General features: G+C 40.8%; 1 protein-coding gene across 1 annotated transcript in view; it reads left to right on the top strand.

Moving 5' to 3' along the window:
- Positions 1-23,657, top strand: part of LOC126299008 (ras-GEF domain-containing family member 1B-like) — a 2,459,283-nt gene that overhangs the window by 625,246 nt on the left and 1,810,380 nt on the right. The window contains exon 5 of the mRNA XM_049990678.1: positions 14,220-14,270. Within this exon, the coding sequence (XP_049846635.1) occupies positions 14,220-14,270 (51 nt within the window). The remainder of the gene's footprint in view (positions 1-14,219; positions 14,271-23,657) is intronic.

Here is a 23,657-nt window from a genome sequence, read left to right as displayed (position 1 = left end):
TTTATGTAGTTATTTGGTTTTCATTGATTTCACATTTCCGTCCAATAACAGATACTTACATGAATTTTACTCTGATTTTGCTGTCAGTAATATTTAAAATACCAAAGGTCTTGCCGTAGTGGCAATACCGGTTACCGTGAGATCACCGAAGTTAAGCGCTGTCGGGTTGGGCTAGCACTTGGATCCATATAAACGATTTGGGAGGCAATCTGAGCAGCCGTCTTCGGTTTTTTGCAGATGACGCTGTCGTTTATCGACTAATGAAGTCATCAGAGGATCAAAACAAACTGAAAAAGATTTAGAAAAAAATATCTGAATGCTGCGAAAAGTGGCAGTTTACCCTGAATAAGGAAAAGTGTGAGGTCATCCACATGAGGGTTAAAAGGAACTCATTAAACTTCGGTTACATGATAAATCAGTCTAATCTAAAAGCCGTAAATTCAACTACATACCTAGGTATTACAATTACGGACAACTTAAATTGGAAAGAACACACAGAAAATGTTGTGGGGAAGGCTAACCAAAGACTGCGTTTTATAGGCAGGACACTTAGAAAATGTAAGAGACCTACTAAGGAGACTGCCTACACTACGCTCATCCATCCTATTTTAGAATACTGCTACGCGGTGTGAGATCCTTACCACGTTGGCCTGACGGAGTATATCGAAAAAGGAAAGGCAGCACGTTTTGTATTATCACGAAATATGGGAGAGAGTGTCACAGAAATGATACAGGATTTGGGCTGGAAATCGTTAAAAGAAAGGCGTTTTTCGTTGCGACGGATTCTTCTCAAGAAATTTCAATCACCAACTTTCTCCTGCGAATGCCAAAAATATTTTGTAGACGCCGACCTACATAGGGAGGAACGGTCATCACGCTAAAATAAGGGAAATCAGAGCTCGTACAGAGAGATATAGGTGTTCGTTCTTTCCGCGCGCTATACGAGATTGGAATAATAGAGAATTGTGAAGGTGGTTCGATGAACCCTCTGCCAGGCACTTAAATGTGATTTGCAGAGTATTCATGTAGATGTAGATGTAGACCATCCGGTCTGCCGAGCGCTGTTGGCAAGCGGGTTGCACTCGGCCCTTGTGAGGCAAACTGAGGAGCTGCATGAGTGAGAAGCAGCGGCTCCAGTCTCGGAAGCTGACGCACCGCCGGGAGAGCGGTGTGCTGAGCACGTGCCCCTCCGTATCAGCATCCAGTGACGACTGTGGCCTGAGCAAGACACGGCGGTCGCTCCGTACTGTTGGGCCTTCCAAGGCCCGTTCCGACGGAGTACTTATATTCTATATTCAAAATACACATTGAAACGTCCCCTTAGAACAATTTATACAAGACTGTGCTTATACTGACACACAATATTTTCTAGCGCAGCGCAATCTGACTTCCAAAAATCCCTACGAAACAATGGCCCTGACTAACATTAACCTATGCTTTTCGCAAATCACTTACCTCACCAAAAATCTTCGTTACTCAAGCTACTGCAATACAGCGAGCGCCACTACTTCCAGCTAAATAAAAGATTCAAACTACTGAAGGCACTAACTACTGATAGGCATAGTTAGCAAATGAAAGATTTTAATACAGAACAAACAATGTATTTACCTTAATAGTCATTATATATATATATATATATATACTACTGGAAATGGAAAAAAGAACACATTGACACCGGTGTGTCAGACCCACCATACTTGCTCCGGACACTGTGAGAGGGCTGTACAAGCAATGATCACACGCACGGCACAGCGGACACACCAGGAACCGCGGTGTTGGCCGTCGGATGGCGCTAGCTGCGCAGCATTTGTGCACCGCCGCCGTCAGTGTCAGCCAGTTTGCCGTGGCATACGGAGCTCCATCGCAGTCTTTAACACTGGTAGCATGCCGCGACAGCGTGGACGTGAACCGTATGTGCAGTTGACGGACTTTGAGCGAGGGCGTATAGTGGGCATGCGGGAGGCCGGGTGGACGTACCGCCGAATTGCTCAACACGTGGGGCGTGAGATCTCCATAGTACATCGATGTTGTCGCCAGTGGTCGGCGGAAGGTGCACGTGCCCGTCGACCTGGGACCGGACCGCAGCGACGCACGGATGCACGCCCAGACCGTAGGATCCTACGCAGTGCCGTAGGGGACCGCACCGCCACTTCCCAGCAAATTAGGGACACTGTTGCTCCTGGGGTATCGGCGAGGACCATTCGCAACCGTCTCCATGAAGCTGGGCTACGGTCCCGCACACCGTTAGGCCGTCTTCCGCTCACGCCCCAACATCGTGCAGCCCTCCTCCAGTGGTGGCGCGACAGGCGTGAATGGAGGGACGAATGGAGACGTGTCGTCTTCAGCGATGAGAGTCGCTTCTGCCTTGGTGCCAATGATGGTCGTATGCGTGTTTGGCGCCGTGCAGGTGAGCGCTACAATCAGGACTGCATACGACCAAGGCACACAGGGCCAACACCCGGCATCATAGTGTGGGGAGCGATCTCCTACACTGGCCGTACACCTCTGGTGATCGTCGAGTGGACACTGAATAGTGCACGGTACATCCAAACCGTCATCGAACCCATTGTTCTACCATTCCTAGACCGGCAAGGGAACTTGCTGTTCTAACAGGACAATGCAGGTCCGCATGTATCCCGTGACACCCAACGTGCTCTAGAAGGTGTAAGTCAACTACCCTGGCCAGCAAGATCTCCGGATCTGTCCCCCATTGAGCATGTTTGGGACTGGATGAAGCGTCGTCTCACGCGGTCTGCACGTCCAGCACGAACGCTGGTCCAACTGAGGCGCCAGGTGGAAATGGCATGGCAAGCCGTTCCACAGGGCTACATCCAGCATCTCTACGATCGTCTCCATGGGAGAATAGCAGCCTGCATTGCTGCGAAAGGTGGATATACACTGTACTAGTGCCGACATTGTGCATGCTCTGTTGCCTGTGTCTATGTGCCTGTGGTTCTGTCAGTGTGATCATGTGATGTATCTGACCCCAGGAATGTGTCAATAAAGTTTCCCCTTCCTGGGACAATGAATCCACGGTGTTCTTATATCAATTTCGAGGAGTATATATATATATATCAGTTCGTGACACCAATTCTTACAAATTTCAAAACTCCGCCATCTCTCTCCCCACGTCCACCACTGCTGGCGGCTCACGTCCAACTGCGCAACGCTACGCGCCTCTAACAGCCAACTGCCCAACGCTATAATGGCAGACAACAATGCAAACCAGCCACAGACTGCACAAGGCACAGCCAGTGATTTTCATACAGAGCGCCACATGGTGGCGGCGTTACCAATAAAAAACCCTAAACAGCCTACTTACATAGCCCCCATTCTCCCCACAAAAAATTTACAAATTGTTTTGGGCACTGGCCAATAATGATTTGATAAAATTTTTCATAATTACAATAACAAAGATATCAAATGCACACACTTATTGATACAATGTTGGTCAAAAGCTAAAATTTTCTCACAGTCCTGATCGTTCATCACAGTAAAATTGCAGTGTTTTTCTCAAAGTCTGAGCAATAAAAGAAATTGCACTTGGAAGTATTTCTAAGCAGTCTTGAAGAAGTAGTGTTGTCCTTCCAACGGAAAGACAGTGCTGACTCTTGACATGCAGACAGGAAATGGGCCACAACAGAGGAAACCCACAGCAGAGTCAGTCGAAGTTTTGAAGAATATCGGTAGGTAGGTCGCCACAGAGAAGACCCACTGTAGTCCTGGTAGAGAGTATTGTTGTGGTGGGTCATCACAGGTGCAGACCCACTGCAGTCCTTGTAGAAATAATGGTATTGGTGGGCCATCAAACATGCAGACCCACTGTAGTCCTTGTAGAGACGGCCAGCAGCCATCTCTTGCAACTGTGCAGGTGCACAATTACCATCGAAGAGTCTTGCGGAGAATATAGCAAGTCCATCAACCACCACTTGCATGCACAAAGTTTTTGGAATTGTCCTTAGAACCAGCAACGCTATTAACCAGTCCCTTGCTGAATTATCAACACATGTGCAAACATTAACAGTCCCTACTTCTCACATATTGTCCATATACTATGACCAACAGAAACGTGTGCAGTGAAATGATACTTAATTTGAAGAACTGGTGTCCATACAATTATAAATTCACAACATAAAAATACGATTACAAAGGCACAAAATACATCATTAAAGAACATAACGATACAGATAACATTTGTAGTAAAACGGGCTTTACAAAAGAATAGAAATAAACATATACACCAGTGTTACAGGAATTATGACATAAGTAAATACATAAAAGATCAGAATAACTTTTGAAACATCAACTTCACACATGAGAATTAAAACAAAACAGAATAAATAATGTCTAAGCATATTTACAAAGAAAATAACATAGTATTTGAAAAATTCTAAAACATAAATCTTATTAGCTAAACACATAAAGACAGGAAAAAGACAAATACACAAGGGTACATAAACACATAGAAGAATAACACAGGAGGAAAGGACAGGGTTTGTTTTCAGTGTAACATTTGGTACTGCAGTCCAACCCAAAACTTCATTCCATAGATCTTTCGCCTTATTTCAACATTTGTTTCCAGCAGAACAATTCTCTCCAAGCATGTTTTCTGTATTTATATGTTCACATATTTCTTACCTCATTATTTATTTTCCATTGTCTTACCTCATCATTTATTTCCAAGATAATCCTACCTAAACCCTAAACCCTACTTTTTTTGTTCCTATCCTCTTTCAAAATACTTTTTTGGCCAAACCATTTCCTTATAGCTTCTCAATGCATTCCTTACAATTCATCGCAACTCATTCTCTTATATAGTCTACTCCTCTTAAGATAACTTAAATCTATTGAGCTCAGATGCTTAACTAAGGGATGAGGCAATGCAGCAGCACAAAACAATTAATACAAACAGCAATGACAAAAATGCAAGTAAGCAAAGCAAGCAGAATAAAAGTAATAACTTATACCTAAACATGACAAACTCACAAGCAGAAAAAATAGTACACTAAAGACAACGCAAATAAGGGAAATGTATATTCACATCTTAATGTCTATATAATTAAAGTGGTGCACCACAAAAACTAATGGTACAACAAATTACCAAGTACATGAAAAGAAAATTATATATATACAGTTACTGTTATTAGTCGCTTCTTATTGCTCTTTCCATTCCAAGAGCTCCTTTTTCGAAGAATGTGGATCATAAAATAATTATTTAATAGATCTGTTGACAGAAAGTGTTCACATTAGCAAATGCATTTAATTTTATTTTATAAAACCAATGCTGCAACACAGCTGGAAAACAGATATCAAATGAAATAAGCAACTATGTACAAAGCATAAAAATATCATTCAATAGACATGCGACATTTCATAAGTTAGTACAAATTCTCTCAACTCTTGTAGAAAGGTACTTGTCATAATCAGGTGTGCAAATGTAAGAATGTTTCCAAGAAATAAGCGTATCGTATTTGCGGTGCTTTCTACAAAGGACTGTCAATAGCGAGGATAATGGCCTCTCTTTTTTTTTTTGCCTGTGCCTCTGAAAGGCACACACTAATGGTTTTTCTCCCAGGCGACTGTCGGACAGCTGGGTGCCCACGACGCATTATGTGCAGGTGGTCACTTAACTGTCTTATCGAAATATTTACGACACCAGTTTCCGCTACAGTAGCAGTCTCATATAAAAAATTTCACAGGTCAAGCACTTGCGTTACAAATCTGTAGAAATAAAATCATTTAAATATAATAGGGTCCAAAAAATTTTCGCCAGCATAGTGATACATTCACGCATATACACACATTTCATAACTCTTAAAGTACGATTCTTGGTTTCCAACCACCTTTTTCACAAACCAGAGTCCCTAACCATTACTCATTATTCCTTACCTTATTCGTCGACACTTCTTCAATATTTCATCATAACAGATATGTAGCATAATCAAATAACTCACATAGCATCAGCTTATTGATCATAAACATGCCGCACCAGCATAATACACATAGTCATCGTAATAATAACATCATAACACCTCAGTTAACTCTCAAAATCGTCGTAGCTTCCTCCAATAATTTCAAAACCTAAAAAAAAATTCTCTGCTCGTGTCAAAAGTGTCATTTACCTCAAACGTAGTTTAAAAATCATGATCTCATACCAAATATGTCATTCAAAGCTCCTATAGTATCACAATGGTTCTGAAAAAATATGAACAGTTCACAAAGTACAGACAAAATACAATTTTGTAAGTGTGAAGTTATCCAACTGTGTAATTACGTAAACATCTATCAGTGATGTAGTAAAATGAAGTTTTTCTCTCCCAGTTAAATGATCAGATAGCTGTGTAATTAATGTGTTAGAGAAATACGGTACCGATGTGTAAAGTTGTATAAGCAAATACCATATTAGCTAGGGCTCCTTGTGCTTGCCACACACAAGGTACACAAAGCAGGCGTGTACCCCCCTGAGGATTAATGTAATTATATCCTCAGGTGTTACAGATTACAGCAATGGAATGAAATGTATCACAGAAAACCTTTGTATCATTGTACTTCAAATATCTTTAAAAATAAATGTTTTAAGTACAAAATTAATCACTCAAATACGTGTACTGTAGCGATAAACTGTGCGTCTTGTTGTAAGATAATTATGTGGAAGTGTCGTAGTTATCGTCCTCTGTAAGCAAAGTTCTGCTGAAGTCAATGTACTTACCTCGTAATAAACGAAGTGAATTGCTTTGCGTATAAATATCTTAGTTATTACGCTTATTGCCGTGATGAAGAAAGTACTGTGCTGTAACGTATTGCTGTGCTATGGAAAAGGCTGTCTAATTGTAGCTATACCACAAAAGTTACCACTAAAACATGTTTTACTTTCCAGAATAATTCAGAAAAACTGTGCAGATATAAAACAGATACACCGCAAAAGCACAATGTAAATTGTGTCACACATTAGTAGCGTCGTGATATAATCGTGTAGCTATCAAAGAAACCAAACGCCAAGTCATCTTTAATCTCACAGAAAGTACTTCAAATAAAGAATGTCTTTTCAGCTGAACCAAAATGTTGCATTAAAACCTCATTAACAGTATATGTTCTAAGTATGTAAGCCTTATAGTCGTTACGTAATCGTGCAACTAACAAGCAAGAATGTACAAATAACAACACTGTGTCGTCTGTTCACTATAACAATGCATTCGTAATTTCTGTTTAAAAATGTTCCCTAGGTTCTAGACTGTATAGTTAACTTCAAAACATTGTTGCATGTTAACAGTTTCTCAGTGTGACAAAGCATACTAGAAATGTGAAGTGAAATGTTTTATGGCAAAGACAAAGTTAAAAAGCAGACTATATTTCAATAAACGGTTTTACATGTGAAATGTGGTGTAAACCTTTACTCTTCCTAGTACGCAGAGTTTCAACTTCAACGCAATTATCATGTGGTATACGTCGGATTCTGTAAGGTCCATTGTAAACTAGAAAGAATTTGTGACTCAAGTGTTTCTTCTTATGTGACAATGAATGAGCTTTAATGAGAACTTTCTGACCAATATATAATTTCTTTGCATTTGCTATACCGTGTAATTTTCTCTTTTTGTCTGCAGCAGAATTTATATTTTTAATAGCCAAGTCAATAATGTCTTTGTGTCGAAGTTTACGCGTATTCGGAAAAGGTACAAGCTCTCTGATTCTGTTCGGTGGTTCTTTATTCTTCAGTACAAGAACAGGTGGTAAAGCAGTGGAGTCATGAGGCATTTCATTCAGCACGTTTTGAAATAAGTGTAAATATCTGTCCCAATGCTGATGCTTTCTGTGACAATAAAGTCTGCAAAGCTTATTGATTTCTTTCATAATCCGTTAAGACGGGTTACAATGTGGTGAGTACAATGAAATAAAAACAGATTTGATTTTATGGTTACGAAGCATGCGTGACCAAACAGCAGATCTGAATTGCGGTCCGTTATCTGAAATGACTTTAATAACGTGTCCAACTTCACGTAAGAAATTTTTAACAAAGGCGATGGATACAGACCGTCCAGTGGCTTTACGTAACGGAATGAAAGAAACAAATTTTGAAGTAAGTTCAACAGCGACTAGAACGTACGAAAATTCATTAGATGTTCTAACAAGCGGTCCCAAGAGATCAACAGCAGCAAATTCTTTTAATTTAGAAGGAATGATAGGAAACAATGGAGCACGATGCGAGACAGTAGATGGTTTCGCCTTTTGACAAAGTTTACAAATAGACAAGACTCTTCGAATTCTCTTTTCCATATTGTTAAAATAACAAGTCGTTCGAAGAATATGATAACATTTTCGTGGACCAAAATGTGCATAGCTGAAATGAATGTACCAAATGAGCTTATTAACAAAATCGTCTGGAATGCAAAGTACCCATAGCTTGTCATCAACAGAGCATCGTTTGAACAGTATGTTGTTTCTAACCAGATAATAATGCCGAATCTGTGTGTATGTCTTTTCATGCCATTTACTTTTGATGTCTTTCCAAATCGGATCTTTATCTTGTTCATGAGCAATGTCCTTTAAAGATGTGGTGATGAAGTTTTCAAAGGCGATTTTCTGAATGTAAAGAATACTGAAATTTTTCTCGAGGTTGCTTTCTGCGTTACTTTTCTCAAGCCCAGCCGGTGCGCGTGACAGTGCGTCCGCAACAATGTTCTCCTTGCCGGGAATGTAGACTATTGTGAAGTGGAATTCTTGCAGAAACAATGCCCAACGTTTTAACCTGTCATGATTTAATTTTGAAGACATAAGAAATTGTAATGCACGATGATCACTGTATACTTTTACGTGCTTACCATAAAGAAAGAAACGGGATTTGTTAAATGCCCAAACGATAGCTAAAGCTTCTAATTCAGTAACGGAATAATTTTCTTCAGATTTTGTTAGCACTCGGCTAGCAAAAGCAATGGTTTTCTGAACGGTAGTGTCATTTTCTATGGCTTCTTGAAATAAATGGGCACCAAGACCGACTTTAGAAGAATCCGTGCTAAGGCAGAAATCTTGTGACAGATCTGGATGAGCTAGTATTGACGCGTTAAGTAGCGATTCTTTCAAAGAATTGAATTCCAAGTGTGTTTGTTCGTCCCAGTTCCAAATAGTATTTTTTCCAGTGAGAGAACAAAGTTTTGGTGTAACTAGAATTTACATATTCAGGAAACGACGGTAAAAATTTACAAGACCTAGAAAACTGCGGACTTGTTTTTTTGTGGATGGAACTGGAATGGCTCAGATTGCTTCTAACTTTTCAGGACCCGGCTGAATGCCTTCAGAAGAAATAATATGTCCCAAAAACTTCACTTTTGTTATACCGAATTCAGACTTTTCCAAGTTAACTGTAATTCCAGATTCTGCAAAAATATGTAACACGCTGTTGAGGATGCGATTATGTTGTTCCCATGAGGCTTCTGCTATCAGAATATCGTCCACATATAAGGTGATGTGACGTTTTAAGAGCTCATGTAATATAGAATTTAGCCCGCGAATGAATGCTGCCGAGGAAATGTTCAAACCAAAAGGAAGTTTCCGAAACTGATAACAAACGCCGAAACAAAGGAAAGCTGTGTATTTTCTACATTCTGGATGAAGTTCGATCTGATAAAAGCTGGATCTGAGATCAATGGAAGACAACACTTTTACACCATTAAAATTTTGAAGAAGTTCTTCCAACGTTTGCGGCCTGTCTGTTTCAGGAATAATGATAGTATTGATTTGTCTCGAATCTAAGACAAGCCTGATCGATCCATTTTTCTTCTCAACAACATGTAATGGATTGTTGTATGAGCTTACTGCATGCTCAATAATGCCCTCGTCAAGCATAGATTGTATTTCTGTTCTAACACTGTCCCTATAATGTGTTGAAATTACGTATGGTCTAACACAAAATTTAGTATGCTCACGAACACGATATTGGTATTGAAATCCCTTGATTGTTCCTGTTTTGTGAGTAAAAACTGTGGAATGTGCTTGTAAAATCTCATAAAGGTCCTGCCTATCAGTGTCATTACAATTCTCAATTGTTTGAATTTTATTCTGAATTAACTCATTAGTTTCAATTGTGCCGTCGATATCATCCCTGTCAGTACTTGCAGAGCGACTGTTAGTGTCTAGTTCCGTAGAAAATTCCGAACTGTTGTCTAACAGAAGGTAAAGCCGATTAATTTCCTCGTCATGGTTTGAGAGCCAATCTTCAAATTTCAAAGCTATTGACTTACCTTCTTTCTCTAAACTTATTTCAGCATCGTGAAAGTTTAAGATTGCTTTGTATTCATTCAAAAAGTCTACTCCCAGTATAATTTCCGTCGACAATAATGGAACAATAAGAAAGTTCATAGAGAAGCTGTGGCTTTGACAAAAGAATTCTAAGTTGGTTTGTTGGCGTACATCTACACTTTTTCCAATGACTGCACCTTGTAATTTAATCTTGCGTAACGGAAGTGTGGGGCAATCGTTCGATTTGTTGCATTTGCTAAAAGCTGTTTCACTAATTACTGAAATGGGACTGCCTGAGTCAAGTACTGCCGTAAATTTTACGTCATTTACTGTAATGTGAATCACAGGATATGCAATGTTGTTATGTTTTACGTCCTGTTCCTGGAGTAAGATGTCCCTAATGTCTTCCATTTTAACGTAATTACTAGCTACGGCAGCTGCGTCGTCAGTTTCATAAGTACGTTTTGTGGCTGCCAGCGGTATGAGTCATTGCCTATTTTGTCTTTGTTGGCGCGCGTCGTTATTGGGATTTGGAGACCTAACTTTTACAAATTCACCTTGTCGAGAGGGCCCTGGTCTGTTTGAATTCCGCGTTCTGATGCAATTCAGGTCTGTCGTTACGATCACATCGTGTGTCGTCATGTCGGTAGATTTCATAGTTTCTTTCTTGTCGGTCACGTGGTGGAGAATTTCTCTCTGAATCGTAACTGCGCGCTAGACCGTTGCGTCTTAAGTTATTCCGTCTCCCTTGATAATAATTATTTTGGTTCCCATATTGTCTGTTTCTCTGATTGTCTCTGTGATAGTCACTACTGCGGAGAGGTGATCTTTCCCTGTAATAATTACTACTCTGCCAACGGTTGTCATACGGGTGGAGTCTGTTTTGGTCACGATTTGTGTTGTGAGAATAGCCTTGTCGCGTCCAGTTATTATTTCTTTCATCGCGGAATTGCGACGGATGTGACCTGTAATTGTTGTGTTCCTGTTTTCGCGTTCCGCGATTGTCAGTGTCAATTTCTAGTTCTTGTAAGAGTCCCTGAAAAGCTTCAATGTCGTCTTTGCAACGGCCTGCCAAAATAATATGCCGTAAATGTTCAGGCAATTTGATTAAGCAAATGCGGATGAGTTCTGACGGACTGTATGGGTTTGAAAGATACTGATTCTTATGTAACATGTCTTCAAAATATTTCACAAGACTTGAAAATTCAGATTGTTCGAAATTTTTCATCATTATGATGCCATGTTTTACTCGGTCTTGTGTGGCTTGAGACCAATATGCTGAGAGGAAGGCATGGTAAAATTCTCCTTCACTGTGGCAATCGTGAATGACCGATCGCATTCTTACAGCTGGTTCATTCTCTAAATAGCCACACATAAATTCTAATCTGTGCTCTAATGACCAGTTGGGGGGGGGGGGGGGGGAACAATGAGAGAATTGATGTAGCCACGCTTGTGGATGAATGTCGTTGCCAGAATTCCTAAATGTTTTGAATTTACGTGTAGCAATGAACAGCTTATAGTCAAAATCATCGTGTCGGCGGGTCGCATGTCGGTCATTGTTACGTCGTTTCGGCGGTTCCATCTCAAAATTCGGTGTACTTTTCCAATTTCTTTCATAATCTCCAAAGTGCCCTGTGTTATTATTTTGTGGCGGTTCCGTATTTTTATGTCCCTCTTCCTGTATTGGTGTGCGAGAGTCCTCTGAAATACGTAATTCTTGCATTACCTGTGTCAGCTGATCTTGTACTTCCCGGATTTCTCTTTGGTGCTGCGTATTGATTTGATTCTGATTTTGTTTGAATTTCCTAATTTGTTCGAACTCTTCTGTGTCATTAAAGACTACCGGTTTTGTGTCATTCAGATTATCATCTACCTTCGTAGATAAATTATTTAGCTGATCCGAAAGTTCAACTACTTTCTCTGATAATGAACTAATGTCCTCCATGTGTCTTTCTGAACCAATTTTCAGAGTATCTACTGTGTCCTTTACGTTTTCTTGAGTTTTTGCAAGTTGCGTAACCGAATCGGTAGATGCAACTGAGTCAATTTTAGCTTGCAAGGTGTCATGATTTTCATGAACAATTGTTTGCAGTTCTTTTATGGCTGCTTCGTGATTCTGTAATGCATTTTCATGCCGCGAAAAAATAGTTTGGAAATGCTCACAAATTTGTGTTTTTACGTCATTACAGACTTTTTGACATTTCGATTCGATTTTATGTAATTCAGTAGTTAAATCTTCACGTGTTTGTTCAAGCGTATGTTCCACTGAGTCTAACTTTTGAAGCTTTTGCTCCATTGCGTCTAACTTTTGCTCTGTTTGTCTCTGATTTTGTTCCATTGTGTCTAACTTTTGCTGTGTTTGTCTCTGATTTTGTTCCATTGTGTCTAACTTTTGAAGCTTTTGTCCCATTTGTTTCTGATTTTGTTCCATTTGTTGCATTAATTGCAATAATAATGTATTAGTGTCTGGAATATGTTTTTTCTATGCTTTTTGGCAGTGCAATTTCACCGGCAACATTTACATTTTGATAGGCAGAAAATGTGTCTTGACTTATTTGAGAAAACGGTGAGGACCCATAACCTAAGTCTACAGTATTTGCAGTATTGTGTTCTGTCATTTCGGATTCCTGAGGCGAGCTGTTGCCGTCTGATCGATCGATAATTGTTCCCTGTTCACTGCTTGTTTCATTGTCTACACCATTATTTGCCGCCCGCTCCATTTCCCTATGCACAATTACCAAATTACAACTTCGAATGTCTGTTAATTCACTACACAGTGGTGCTGATAAGCGACGCTCGTCGTCACTATTATTTCTCAGTTTACTTTGGAGCCTAGTGTTACGTTTTTCACACGCCATTATTGTCACAATATTTCACACGATAACACATAAAAGCACAATTTGAAGAGCAATAATAAGAGAACACATTAACATAGCACTGAAAATAATATCTAGTTAATTGCAAGCGAAGCTGCGAAATACTTTGTGCAAATCTACATGCATGCCACAACTGTTTTACTGTACAACAATGAAAGACTGTAACTACAAAGGAATTTCTCTCTATGATTACGCGCTAGCAATAAACAAAGGCTACACTAACTACACAAACTACAAGAAGAAATCAGAAGATTCCAGTGAGGTATCCTTGGCTAAGGGTCGACATATGAAACGTCCCCTTAGAACAATTTATACAAGACTGTGCTTATACTGACACACAATATTTTTTAGCGCAACGCAATCTGACTTCCAAAAATCCCTACGAAACAATGGCCCTGACTAACATTAACCTATGCGTTTCGCAAATCACTTACCTCACCAAAAATCTTCGTTACTCAAGCTACTGCAATACAGCGAGCGCCACTACTTCCAGCTAAATAAAAGATTCAAACTACTGAAGGCACTAACTACTGATAGGCATAGTTAGCAAATGAAAGATTTTAATACAGAACAAACAATGTATTTACCTTAATAGTCATAATATATATATCAGTTCGTGACACCAATTCTTACAAATTTCAAAACTCCGCCATCTCTCTCCCCACGTCCACCACTGCTGGCGGCTCACCTCCAACTGCGCAACGCTACGCGCCGCTAACAGCCAACTTCCCAACGCTATAATGGCAGACAACAATGCAAACCAGCCACAGACTGCACACGGCACAGCCAGTGATTTTCGTACAGAGCGCTACATGGTGGCGGCGTTACCAATAAAAAAAACTAAACAGCCTACTTACAAGATTTACTGAATTTCGTGTTGACTCAGTGATTCTCTCAATAAATTGGTTTGCTATAGCAAATTTCTGTCTGTTGTTTATTTTCTTCTTCTGATCCCTGTATTCCAATCCTACCTAAAATATATAGATCTACTTATTTTCTGGAGACCTGTTTGATTTTATGAGACCAGTTAACCTTGTGAAACTACGAAACGTGTAAAGTGGCGTGCTTCCTGTTTGTATGTGTACCGACACGAGTGTGTTTGTCGTGTTGCAGAGCAACCGCAGCCAGCCAGCCATCGGGCTGAAGCAGACGCCCAAGGCGCGGGTGAGTACGCTCGACGGCGCATGCGCAGTGCAGGACAGCCCCTGGCTGCCGCCAACAGCCGCTCTGCGCCCCTCTGGAGCCTCGTCTGCTTCTCGCAATCCCAACTCCAGTAAAGTCTCCCTTTGTGTGTCTGACGGTCTCAATCAGCACTTAAATGATGGATATCGCTCTTGTGCTAGAGCTGTTTGGTGTTGCAATTCGCACTGAAGATCAAACAAGTCCCTGGAAACGGGGTGCTTCGCTCTGCAATGGCTAACGAATGCGTAAACTTTGCTCTTCCAGCACTGGCTAAAAACAAAAATATTTAGTAATGACCCAGCACTGCTATCATAAGAATGAATGCTATAGTTCATTGGTTTCAATAACATCAGAAAGAAGTTAAGACTCTTGTTCATATAGCGTAAAATAAAGCTAATAAGCAAAGTACTGTGAGCGTTCACGGTCGCGTAATCTAAAAAGCAAAAAAAGGTGAATAGATATCGTTATCAGTGAAATTTCCGTTTACTGTAGCAAAGAGTGGTTCTCCTATTCGTGAAATGCTGTAAGTTTTTTTACTATCCGATTTATAAACATTTTTCTTTTTCCTACTCTTTAACTGCGAAAGAGTGATGTATTTTCTGTTGCCTTGCCTCTCGTGAGCTTCGGCCAACGTCTGTTTAATGATTTTTCTGACGTTTCGCTACCACAAGCGTGTGGCGTTGTCAAAAATTCGCGCTATTTGGCAGTGTTAGCAGTCGCACTGGCGAAACGTCAGAAAAATCATTAAACAAAGAACGGTCTAGGAGATCAAGATGAAAGTTGATAGTTAACACGTCACTCTTGCGTAGCTACAGGCGCTGCGTCAACAAACCGCAATAAAAGCCTCAGTAATTTTGTACTAAGGAAGATTTACACACCATGACAATACAACACGTGGAACCCCTAAGGCATGAAGGCAGGAGTTTGCATCATTTAATGTCTGCAGTTCTGCTATCCTTATCTTCTACAACATAATAAGGTTTTGCTCCGGATCTTTTTATAACCGGAACTTGCCTAATACAACATTCTGTCGCAGAAAATTCTATGATGAAATACGAAAGATACGTTTCCTCAATAAAAGTAAAATATTTACTGCAAAATTAACACTCTAAATCGCCATTTTCATTACTTTGCGTAGGATAGTTTTATAGCCATTAATGAACAATCATTTTCATTAAGACACACCCACACACACACACACACACACACACACACACACACACACACACACACACACACACACACACAAAGTTTCATTAAGCAATACTATCTAGGTGAAGCTAATGGTGAATATGACCACCTACAAACAAATTACACATTCCCAGTACAATGTCACAAATTTTCGTTTTTTATTGTGAGTAGATAATTATCTAAATTACTGACTTCTACAACGCTTATATTGTGTTCTGACTCCAAATGTATTCCGGAGAATGCCACCAAAAAATGCATCCAAGTTCCAAAACTACACTATACAATTATAATGCATGTGATTGTCTTCACACTTTTTAGCAGCTTCTGTATATTTATTTTATTTTTTACCTTCCTTTTCATTGCGTATCCTAAGGCATTGTACCCTTCACTGTGGTCCTGTTTGTGTACAACACACGTGACTTTTATGAGCTATACTACCTAAAGATGGTGCCCTTTCCCAAATGTTTCTGTAACCAATGAGAATTATCACCGAGTGTAACAATAAAGATTTATCTACTATTCATTAGGTTAATACCCTAATCCAATTACTTTAACACATTAGAATAGGAAATATTATACGTACTGTTATATAAAAGGCAATAAATGGCCAGCTGAGTGGCTTCATACTAATAAGCATTCTTGAAAAATAAATTCAGACATTTGTTCAGTATGTGCCTGTCTTGTCGCATATGTATTATTTTCTGTGTTTCTAATTTCTCATTATTCTGGTACGGGAGGTCCACAAATATCTTCATGTTTCATTGAATTTTTCGTACCATTTTATTGATTTATATTGCATTGTTACAACTTCCATTAGATTGTACAACACAATGTGTTCGAACAAAAATCATCTCCGTCTTACAAGTCCACTGTTCTTCTCAAAACTCCTGTATTTACTGTATATCCACCTACGAAATTGCTAATATGTTAGACAATATTATAAAAAAATTGTATACAACACGTATCCATCTGTGAACACTACATCAAAGACTACATAATTTTTTTGTATTATACGATTAAAAATGTGTTGACATGTACATTTAGGAGAAAAAAGTGTAATAAAACAAATCAATGTAATTCTTAATATTGCACTGCTAATTTATTATAAGGAACAAGCTAATCTAGAAATTTACTATTTGGGATTTTATAGATAAATAACTTTTACCTATTACTGAAACTAATTGCTTTGTAACTCATCTATATACACTCATGTACTTCTGATTTATCTGTTTTCTATCACAGTGAAAAGTTAAAAATCGAAATTCTCAGTTTCAAGCTTTTATTGTCTTTCTGTTGAATAACATTTCTGTGGTCTAACCTGATATGTCCTGCGAGTAAGTCTACTCTGCCCCTGCTACTGGAGCTCCGTCTGTCGTCAGGTACTGGGAGTATGGTGATATCAGTGATAGAAACTCACGTAGTAGCTACTTAGGGTCTGACGCTGATACATGAAAATCTGTGTTTTAGATAACATCATATAAAACTTACAAATACTCATTGGCATTAAAATTAAAATTATAGAAGAAGTAGTAAAGGGGAACAAGGAAAAAATACGAAACAGGAATTTAACTCGAGGGAAAAGGAGAAGGTGTGTCAGAAATACTGTAACTATGTCGGAGATTGACATCGAAGGTTGGGCGACCAAAAGGGATAGTATCCTGAATCGAGGAATTAACATGGACATCAACGGAAATAGGGCAGCTGACGCTAAGAGATTTAGATTGGAAAATGAGACACACAAAGCATTAGATGAATTCTATTAGTTGTGGAGCAACATAACATAACAAACGTTGGCAAAAGTAAACACGATACAAAATGCAGACCGACAACAACAAGAAAGGTTTTATGGAAAACATGATTAAATTAATACTGAATAACAATGTAAGTGGAGAATCCAAAATTAAGAGGCTGTTTTACACGATTTTTTGGAATTAGCAGTTAATCAAATTTTGATATCATTTCATTCATATTTCTAACAGTTTTTAAGAATTTTTTGAATAATTTCAGCCAAAAATAACGAAGTTACGCTGTGATGTCCGCTTAGGGTTGTGAATATAGTTCTCCAATTGGGTGCTGTGTAGCCATTCCGATTTTCATCTGAAATCAAAAAGGTTTTGATTTTATATTAATAACTTATTTTCTAAGAATATGAATCTCAATGCTTGTGAAAATAATGAAAATTAAAAATTTTGCAGGCGTTACTTCCATTGCCATGATTTTTTTCCTCTAATTATGCAAAGAGAAATACCCTAAAAATCATGATATCATCTCACAAGTTGGTTCATATAATTCGTAATTTTATAAAGAATCATACAATGAATTTTCATAATGATCGGTTCTATACTTTTTGCGTTAGACTGCAGGCAAATGTGAAAAAATCATTTCGAGATAAACGCGTTTGAAAAGTAAATTCTCGGAAACTAGAATTTGAAGGAAGTTAACGATAATGCAAAATGCTTAACGATCAATCCGCGATTCAGGCACCATGTAGCAATCCTTCTTCTTCCTCAGAGGCTTCGTTCTGCTCTTCCAGCAGTGCTTTCCGAGCTTTCCGACCTTCCTTCGATTTTAAAGACCTGCGACGATTCTGCCGGTTATCCGTTTCTTCGGCATAATTGAAGGTTTGCGTACCTACTACAATTCCTGCCTCGTTCATGGCCATCAGAAGCTATGAATTTCCTTCACTGAATAAGCCCGCTGCTAAATACGAAGCCAAGTCAATGACTTTTAGTCCAAAGTGCAAGTGTTTAGGGGCTAATCGTCAAATAGTGGAATTAAAACGTTCATTCACAATTTGTGTGCGGCCACCTAAACATCTCTCCAGTAATTCATCCCTTGATAAATCTTCATATATTGGAAAAACTTGCTTCTGTACGTATGGGTGCAATGGAGTAGCGTGCGGTTCGTGTTCCATTTCAAGGGCTGTTCGTTTATGCCACTCGCACCAACTGTCGTCTGCTCTGGGCAATACTCGTGTCGAGGATTTTCATCCGTGGATATAATATGATAGTATGTCACCAAATTGCTTTTTTCACCGATGTGATTTCGCTTCTATGCCAATAAAATCCAAACTAATGCGAATTTCGCTTTGAAATTTTGACAGCGTATTCTTGGATAGTTAAGCTGACAATTTATACAATAATAAATACGAAATTGTGAACCTCCTAGTGCTGTTTGCCCCCTTAAGTCTAATGAAATATTTATAGAATGTATTTACGTGCAGTGTATCCATATACGGAAGATAAGCAAAACAGACATGAAGAGAACAGCTTTTGAAAACCGGTTATGCAGGATAATGCTAAAGGTTATATGGGTAGATCAAGTAACAGCCGAACTGTCGTAAATGGACTCAAATAAGAGAACAGTAGCTAGGACACATCTGAGGTATCAAGGAACATTTAATTTAGTAGCTGAGGGCAGTATTGGGGTAAAAATTTCGGAAGACTCGACTTGACTACAGAAAGCAGTTTAAGCGGATGTATGCAGAGATGAAGAGGCAAGCGTCGGATACAGAATCGTAGCAGAGGCTTTCACATTGCAGACAACGCGATACTCTGCAAGTTGTGGAATAAACTGCAGGTTTATCACTTCAACAATAAAATTCTTGTAACGATTCACACTTGACTAAAGGAAGATACTCGGACGGAAAAAATCGCAACAAGAAGGAGTCCTGCGACACAAGCAAAAATTGGAAGACTTGTTTCTACATCTAAGAGACGACGTCTGTTCAAATTTCGCACCTGTCGCATGTGAATGGCGCTAATAGTGCCGCTGTAAGGATGCAAATCAGGTTTTCTTTTAACACTGATTGTAACAGTCGTGGGCGGTAATTGCCTTTGGACGCGATGAGATGGTATTAGTCAAGAATGCGTTTAAGGCGACGAAGACGCCATTGTCAACATCTCACTGAGTTTGGACGAAGTGGTGTAATAGGGATTCTACAAGCTGTAAGTTCATTCTACGATACTGAAGGAAGACTTCCAGGAATGTAAACAATGTACATGATTGCTGACAAGGTGGTGACGAGGATGTACCGTCGCAACATCGGACTCCGGACGGCCACCGAGAGGAAAGACTGTCCCGTTCGGTGTATGGGGCTGGCGCATCGTGCTGCATCCGCAGTAGCAAATTTTGGCAGCGTTTGGCACCACAGTGACACAACATGCTTTTATAAATCAGTTACTTCAAGAACAGCTCTCATACTGACCCCAAATCACTGCCGATTGCGACTTCAGTGGTTTCAAGCGGGAATTCATTGGAGGGCAGTGTGCAGATCTGTTGTGTTTTCTGATGAAAGCTGGTACTGCCTAGGTGCCAGTGATGGCCGTGTGTTGGCCAGAAAGAGGCAGGTGCGCGCCTGCAACGAACCTGTCGACGGCGTGGATACACAGGGTCCACATCTGCCGTGAAGGTCCAATGTCCCATTTTGTCTGACAGAAGCAGCAGTCCCGTGGTCATCCCACGCAACATGACCGCAAATTTGTGCGTCAGTCTGGTGATTGGAACTGTAGTGCTGCCGTTAATGAACGCCATTCAAGGGGATGCGGGGATGCTTTCCAACAGGATAACGCTCGCCCACACACCGCTGTTGTATCCCAAAATGTACTGCAGAGTGTCGGCGTGTTGCCTTGGGATGTGCAGCCACCAGATCTGTCTCCAATTGTGCACCCATGGGACTCTCGTTCAATTCCAGCGTCATCCACAAACAGCATTAACCATCCCTGATCTGTCTCTGATACAAGAAACAAACTGCGTTTGCATTCAGCACTGAGGCATTCACACCGGTTATTGATGTACCAGCACTTCACATTTGTAACGGCTTATCTCGCGTTTACCTTAATCTCTGATCTTGCAATATTAATCGTTTCACCATGTTACCTAGACATGTGTTTCCCGAAATTTCATTACTTTACATTAATTAGTTCTTGATGTTGCGATTTATTTTTCCATCAGTGTTTATTTTCGTATATTCATCCTCAGTTTCAGAATTATAATGGGACAATAGCTGATGAATATATGAAAAATAATGGAAACACTGTCAGCTGTGTGTCCGTATCTATTTAAACTGGACCAGTTTCAGAGCTAGTGATGTCGTATTTAGTGTGGTAAAACGCGGGTTTTGGTCTTGATCCGATTACAATTTATCATTTTTTGCCATCATAACATGAGGGGTTTGTATTGGTTAACAATGACGGATGGCGTCATAATGGTCTGTCATGGACTGGTTTTATTGCTTTCTGTTCTAGCCGGCTGGATTGGCCGAGCGGTTCTAGGCGCTACAGTCTGGAACCGTGCGACCGCTACGGTTCCAGGTTAGAATCCTGCCTCGGGCATGGATGTGTGTGATGTCGTTAGGTTAGTTAGGTTTAAGTAGTTCTAAGTTCTATGGGCTGATAACCTAAGAAGTTAAGTCCCATAGTGGTCAGAGCCATCTGAACCATTTTTTCTGTTCTATTTCACTTTTACTGCAGGTTTCTGTCTTAATACGTTATTCAGTACTTCACACGATGCATTAATTATTATTAATAGATTACCTTCTACATGATTACTTATATACACTCCTGGAAATTGAAATAAGAACACCGTGATTTCATTGTCCCAGGAAGGGGAAACTTTATTGACACATTCCTGGGGTCAGATACATCACATGATCACACTGACAGAACCACAGGCACATAGACACAGGCAACAGAGCATGCACAATGTCGGCACTAGTACAGTGTATATCCACCTTTCGCAGTAATGCAGGCTGCCATTCTCCCATGGAGAAGATCGTAGAGATGCTGGATGTAGTCCTGTGGAACGGCTTGCCATGCCATTTCCACCTGGCGCCTCAGTTGGACCAGCGTTCGTGCTGGACGTGCAGACCGCGTGAGACGACGCTTCATCCAGTCCCAAACATGCTCAATGGGGGACAGATCCGGAGAACTTGCTGGCCAGGGTAGTTGACTTACACCTTGTAGAGCACGTTGGGTGGCACGGGATACATGCGGACGTGCATTGTCCTGTTGGAACAGCAAGTTCCCTTGCCGGTCTAGGAATGGTAGAACGATGGGTTCGATGACGGTTTGGATGTACCGTGCACTATTCAGTGACCCCTCGACGATCACCAGAGGTGTACGGCCAGTGTAGGAGATCGCTCCCCACACCATGATGCCGGGTGTTGGCCCTGTGTGCCTCGGTCGTATGCAGTCCTGATTGTGGCGCTCACCTGCACGGCGCCAAACATGCATACGACCAACATTGGCACCAAGGCAGAAGCGACTCTCATCGCTGAAGACGACAAGTCTCCATTCACACCTGCCGCGACACCACTGGAGGCGGGCTGCACGATGTTGGGGCGTGAGCGGAAGACGGCCTAACGGTGTGCGGGACCGTAGCCCAGCTTCATGGAGACGGTTGCGAATGGTCCTCGCCGATACCCCAGGAGCAACAGTGTCCCTAATTTGCTGGGAAGTGGCGGTGCGGTCCCCTACGGCACTGCGTAGGATCCTACGGTCTGGGCGTGCATCCGTGCGTCGCTGGGGTCCCGTCCCAGGTCGACGGGCACGTGCACCTTCCACCGACCACTGGCGACAACATCGATGTACTGTGGAGACCTCACGCCCCACGTGTTGAGCAATTCGGCGGTACGTCCACCCGGCCTCCCGCATGCCCACTATACGCCCTCGCTCAAAGTCCGTCAACTGCACATACGGTTCACGTCCACGCTGTCGCGGCATGCTACCAGTGTTAAAGACTGCGATGGAGCTCCGTATGCCACGGCAAACTAGCTGACACTGACGGCGGCGGTGCACAAATGCTGCGCAGCCAGCGCCATTCGACGGCCAACACCACAGTTCCTGGTGTGTCCGCTGTGCCGTGTGTGTGATCATTGCTTGTACAGCCCTCTCGCAGTGTCCGGAGCAAGAATGGTGGGTCTGACACACCGGTGTCAACGTGTTCTTTTTTCCATTTCCAGGAGTGTATTTGTCTTGAGCAGGGGTGGGCAACTTTTTAATTATTATCTTAACTTTTGGGTTGTAGTTTTTACGTTTATTATACAGTTAAGAACTCTCATTTTTTTAACTGTACTGGAGACATTGTGTCGAAATTACTATATATATTCCATTGTGTCACGTACTCAATATATACGATTGGCTCATCTTATTGAGCAACGAACCTGTTGTAGTCGTTTGGGTTTCAACAGTAAATAAATTATTACAGAACAGAATTAATTATGGTTACTTTATGGTTTCATAATCTGGCCGATATTGTGAATTTATGTAAGTGAATTGTTTTATGTTCTGTTTATTAAAATAAATTTATTTGGTATCAGTTGCTTTTGACATTATGCTCTTGTATTTCTTGAACAACTAATGCTGTTGTAATATTTGCTGTACATGCACTTGATGACAATGGATTGTACCGCCGAACCTGTCGCATTTAAATAAAGATACAGAACACGGCTGACAGTGTTTTCATTTCTTCTCACAAAATAAGAATAGGTTGGTAGGAGACATGCAGACTTTTGCAAGCAAGATCTCCGAAAATCACCAATCATTCAAAAGAAGTCTGACATCGAAGGTTGTGTAGTTAGAGAACGACACTCGATATCGTCAGAGTTCTGGTAGCAGCTTCATTTTATTCAGAGTGATAGTCGCTCCTCCTTTATAAAGTGAAAACCGTGTGAATCACTGTGTAGTACTTGTGAGTGAACACAGCTCGGGCTGGACCACATGTTATTTCTTACCACAGCCTTGTGTAATCTTCATCCTTTCGCTGCCTCTCTACAGGAGCCGGCAGCGGTCTGTACATATTTCAGGGAGGGGCCGTGCTGTGTTTGCTCTCTGCTGTCTTTACTTCTTTCCCTCTCCTGCAACGTTCCTTTTCCTTTCATTTCTTCTGCTGCACCACAGGCGCCGCCGCAGGCAGCGCCGGTCTCTTGCTAATGAGTAGAAGCTGGCAAAACTTCATTTATAACTTCCGACTTGGCCAGGTTTCACTCAAAAGTAATTTCATTCCGCGAAACTTCCAACCTTAATATTCGTATTTTAATTTCATCTATTACAGTTCCTAAACTGCCAACTTCTGTCCTGGATAAGACGGCAAGTTTCCCAGGAGTGTCCAGCGAAAGCAGACTTTCCGCAAATCTCTGAGGCCTTTCTGTGCTGTTCGGTCCTGCGCTGTGGTCCCGAA

Source organism: Schistocerca gregaria, chromosome 1 (genome assembly GCF_023897955.1).
Source record: "Schistocerca gregaria isolate iqSchGreg1 chromosome 1, iqSchGreg1.2, whole genome shotgun sequence".
NCBI lineage: Eukaryota > Metazoa > Arthropoda > Insecta > Orthoptera > Acrididae > Schistocerca > Schistocerca gregaria.
This window is presented reverse-complemented; position numbering and strand designations above follow the sequence as displayed.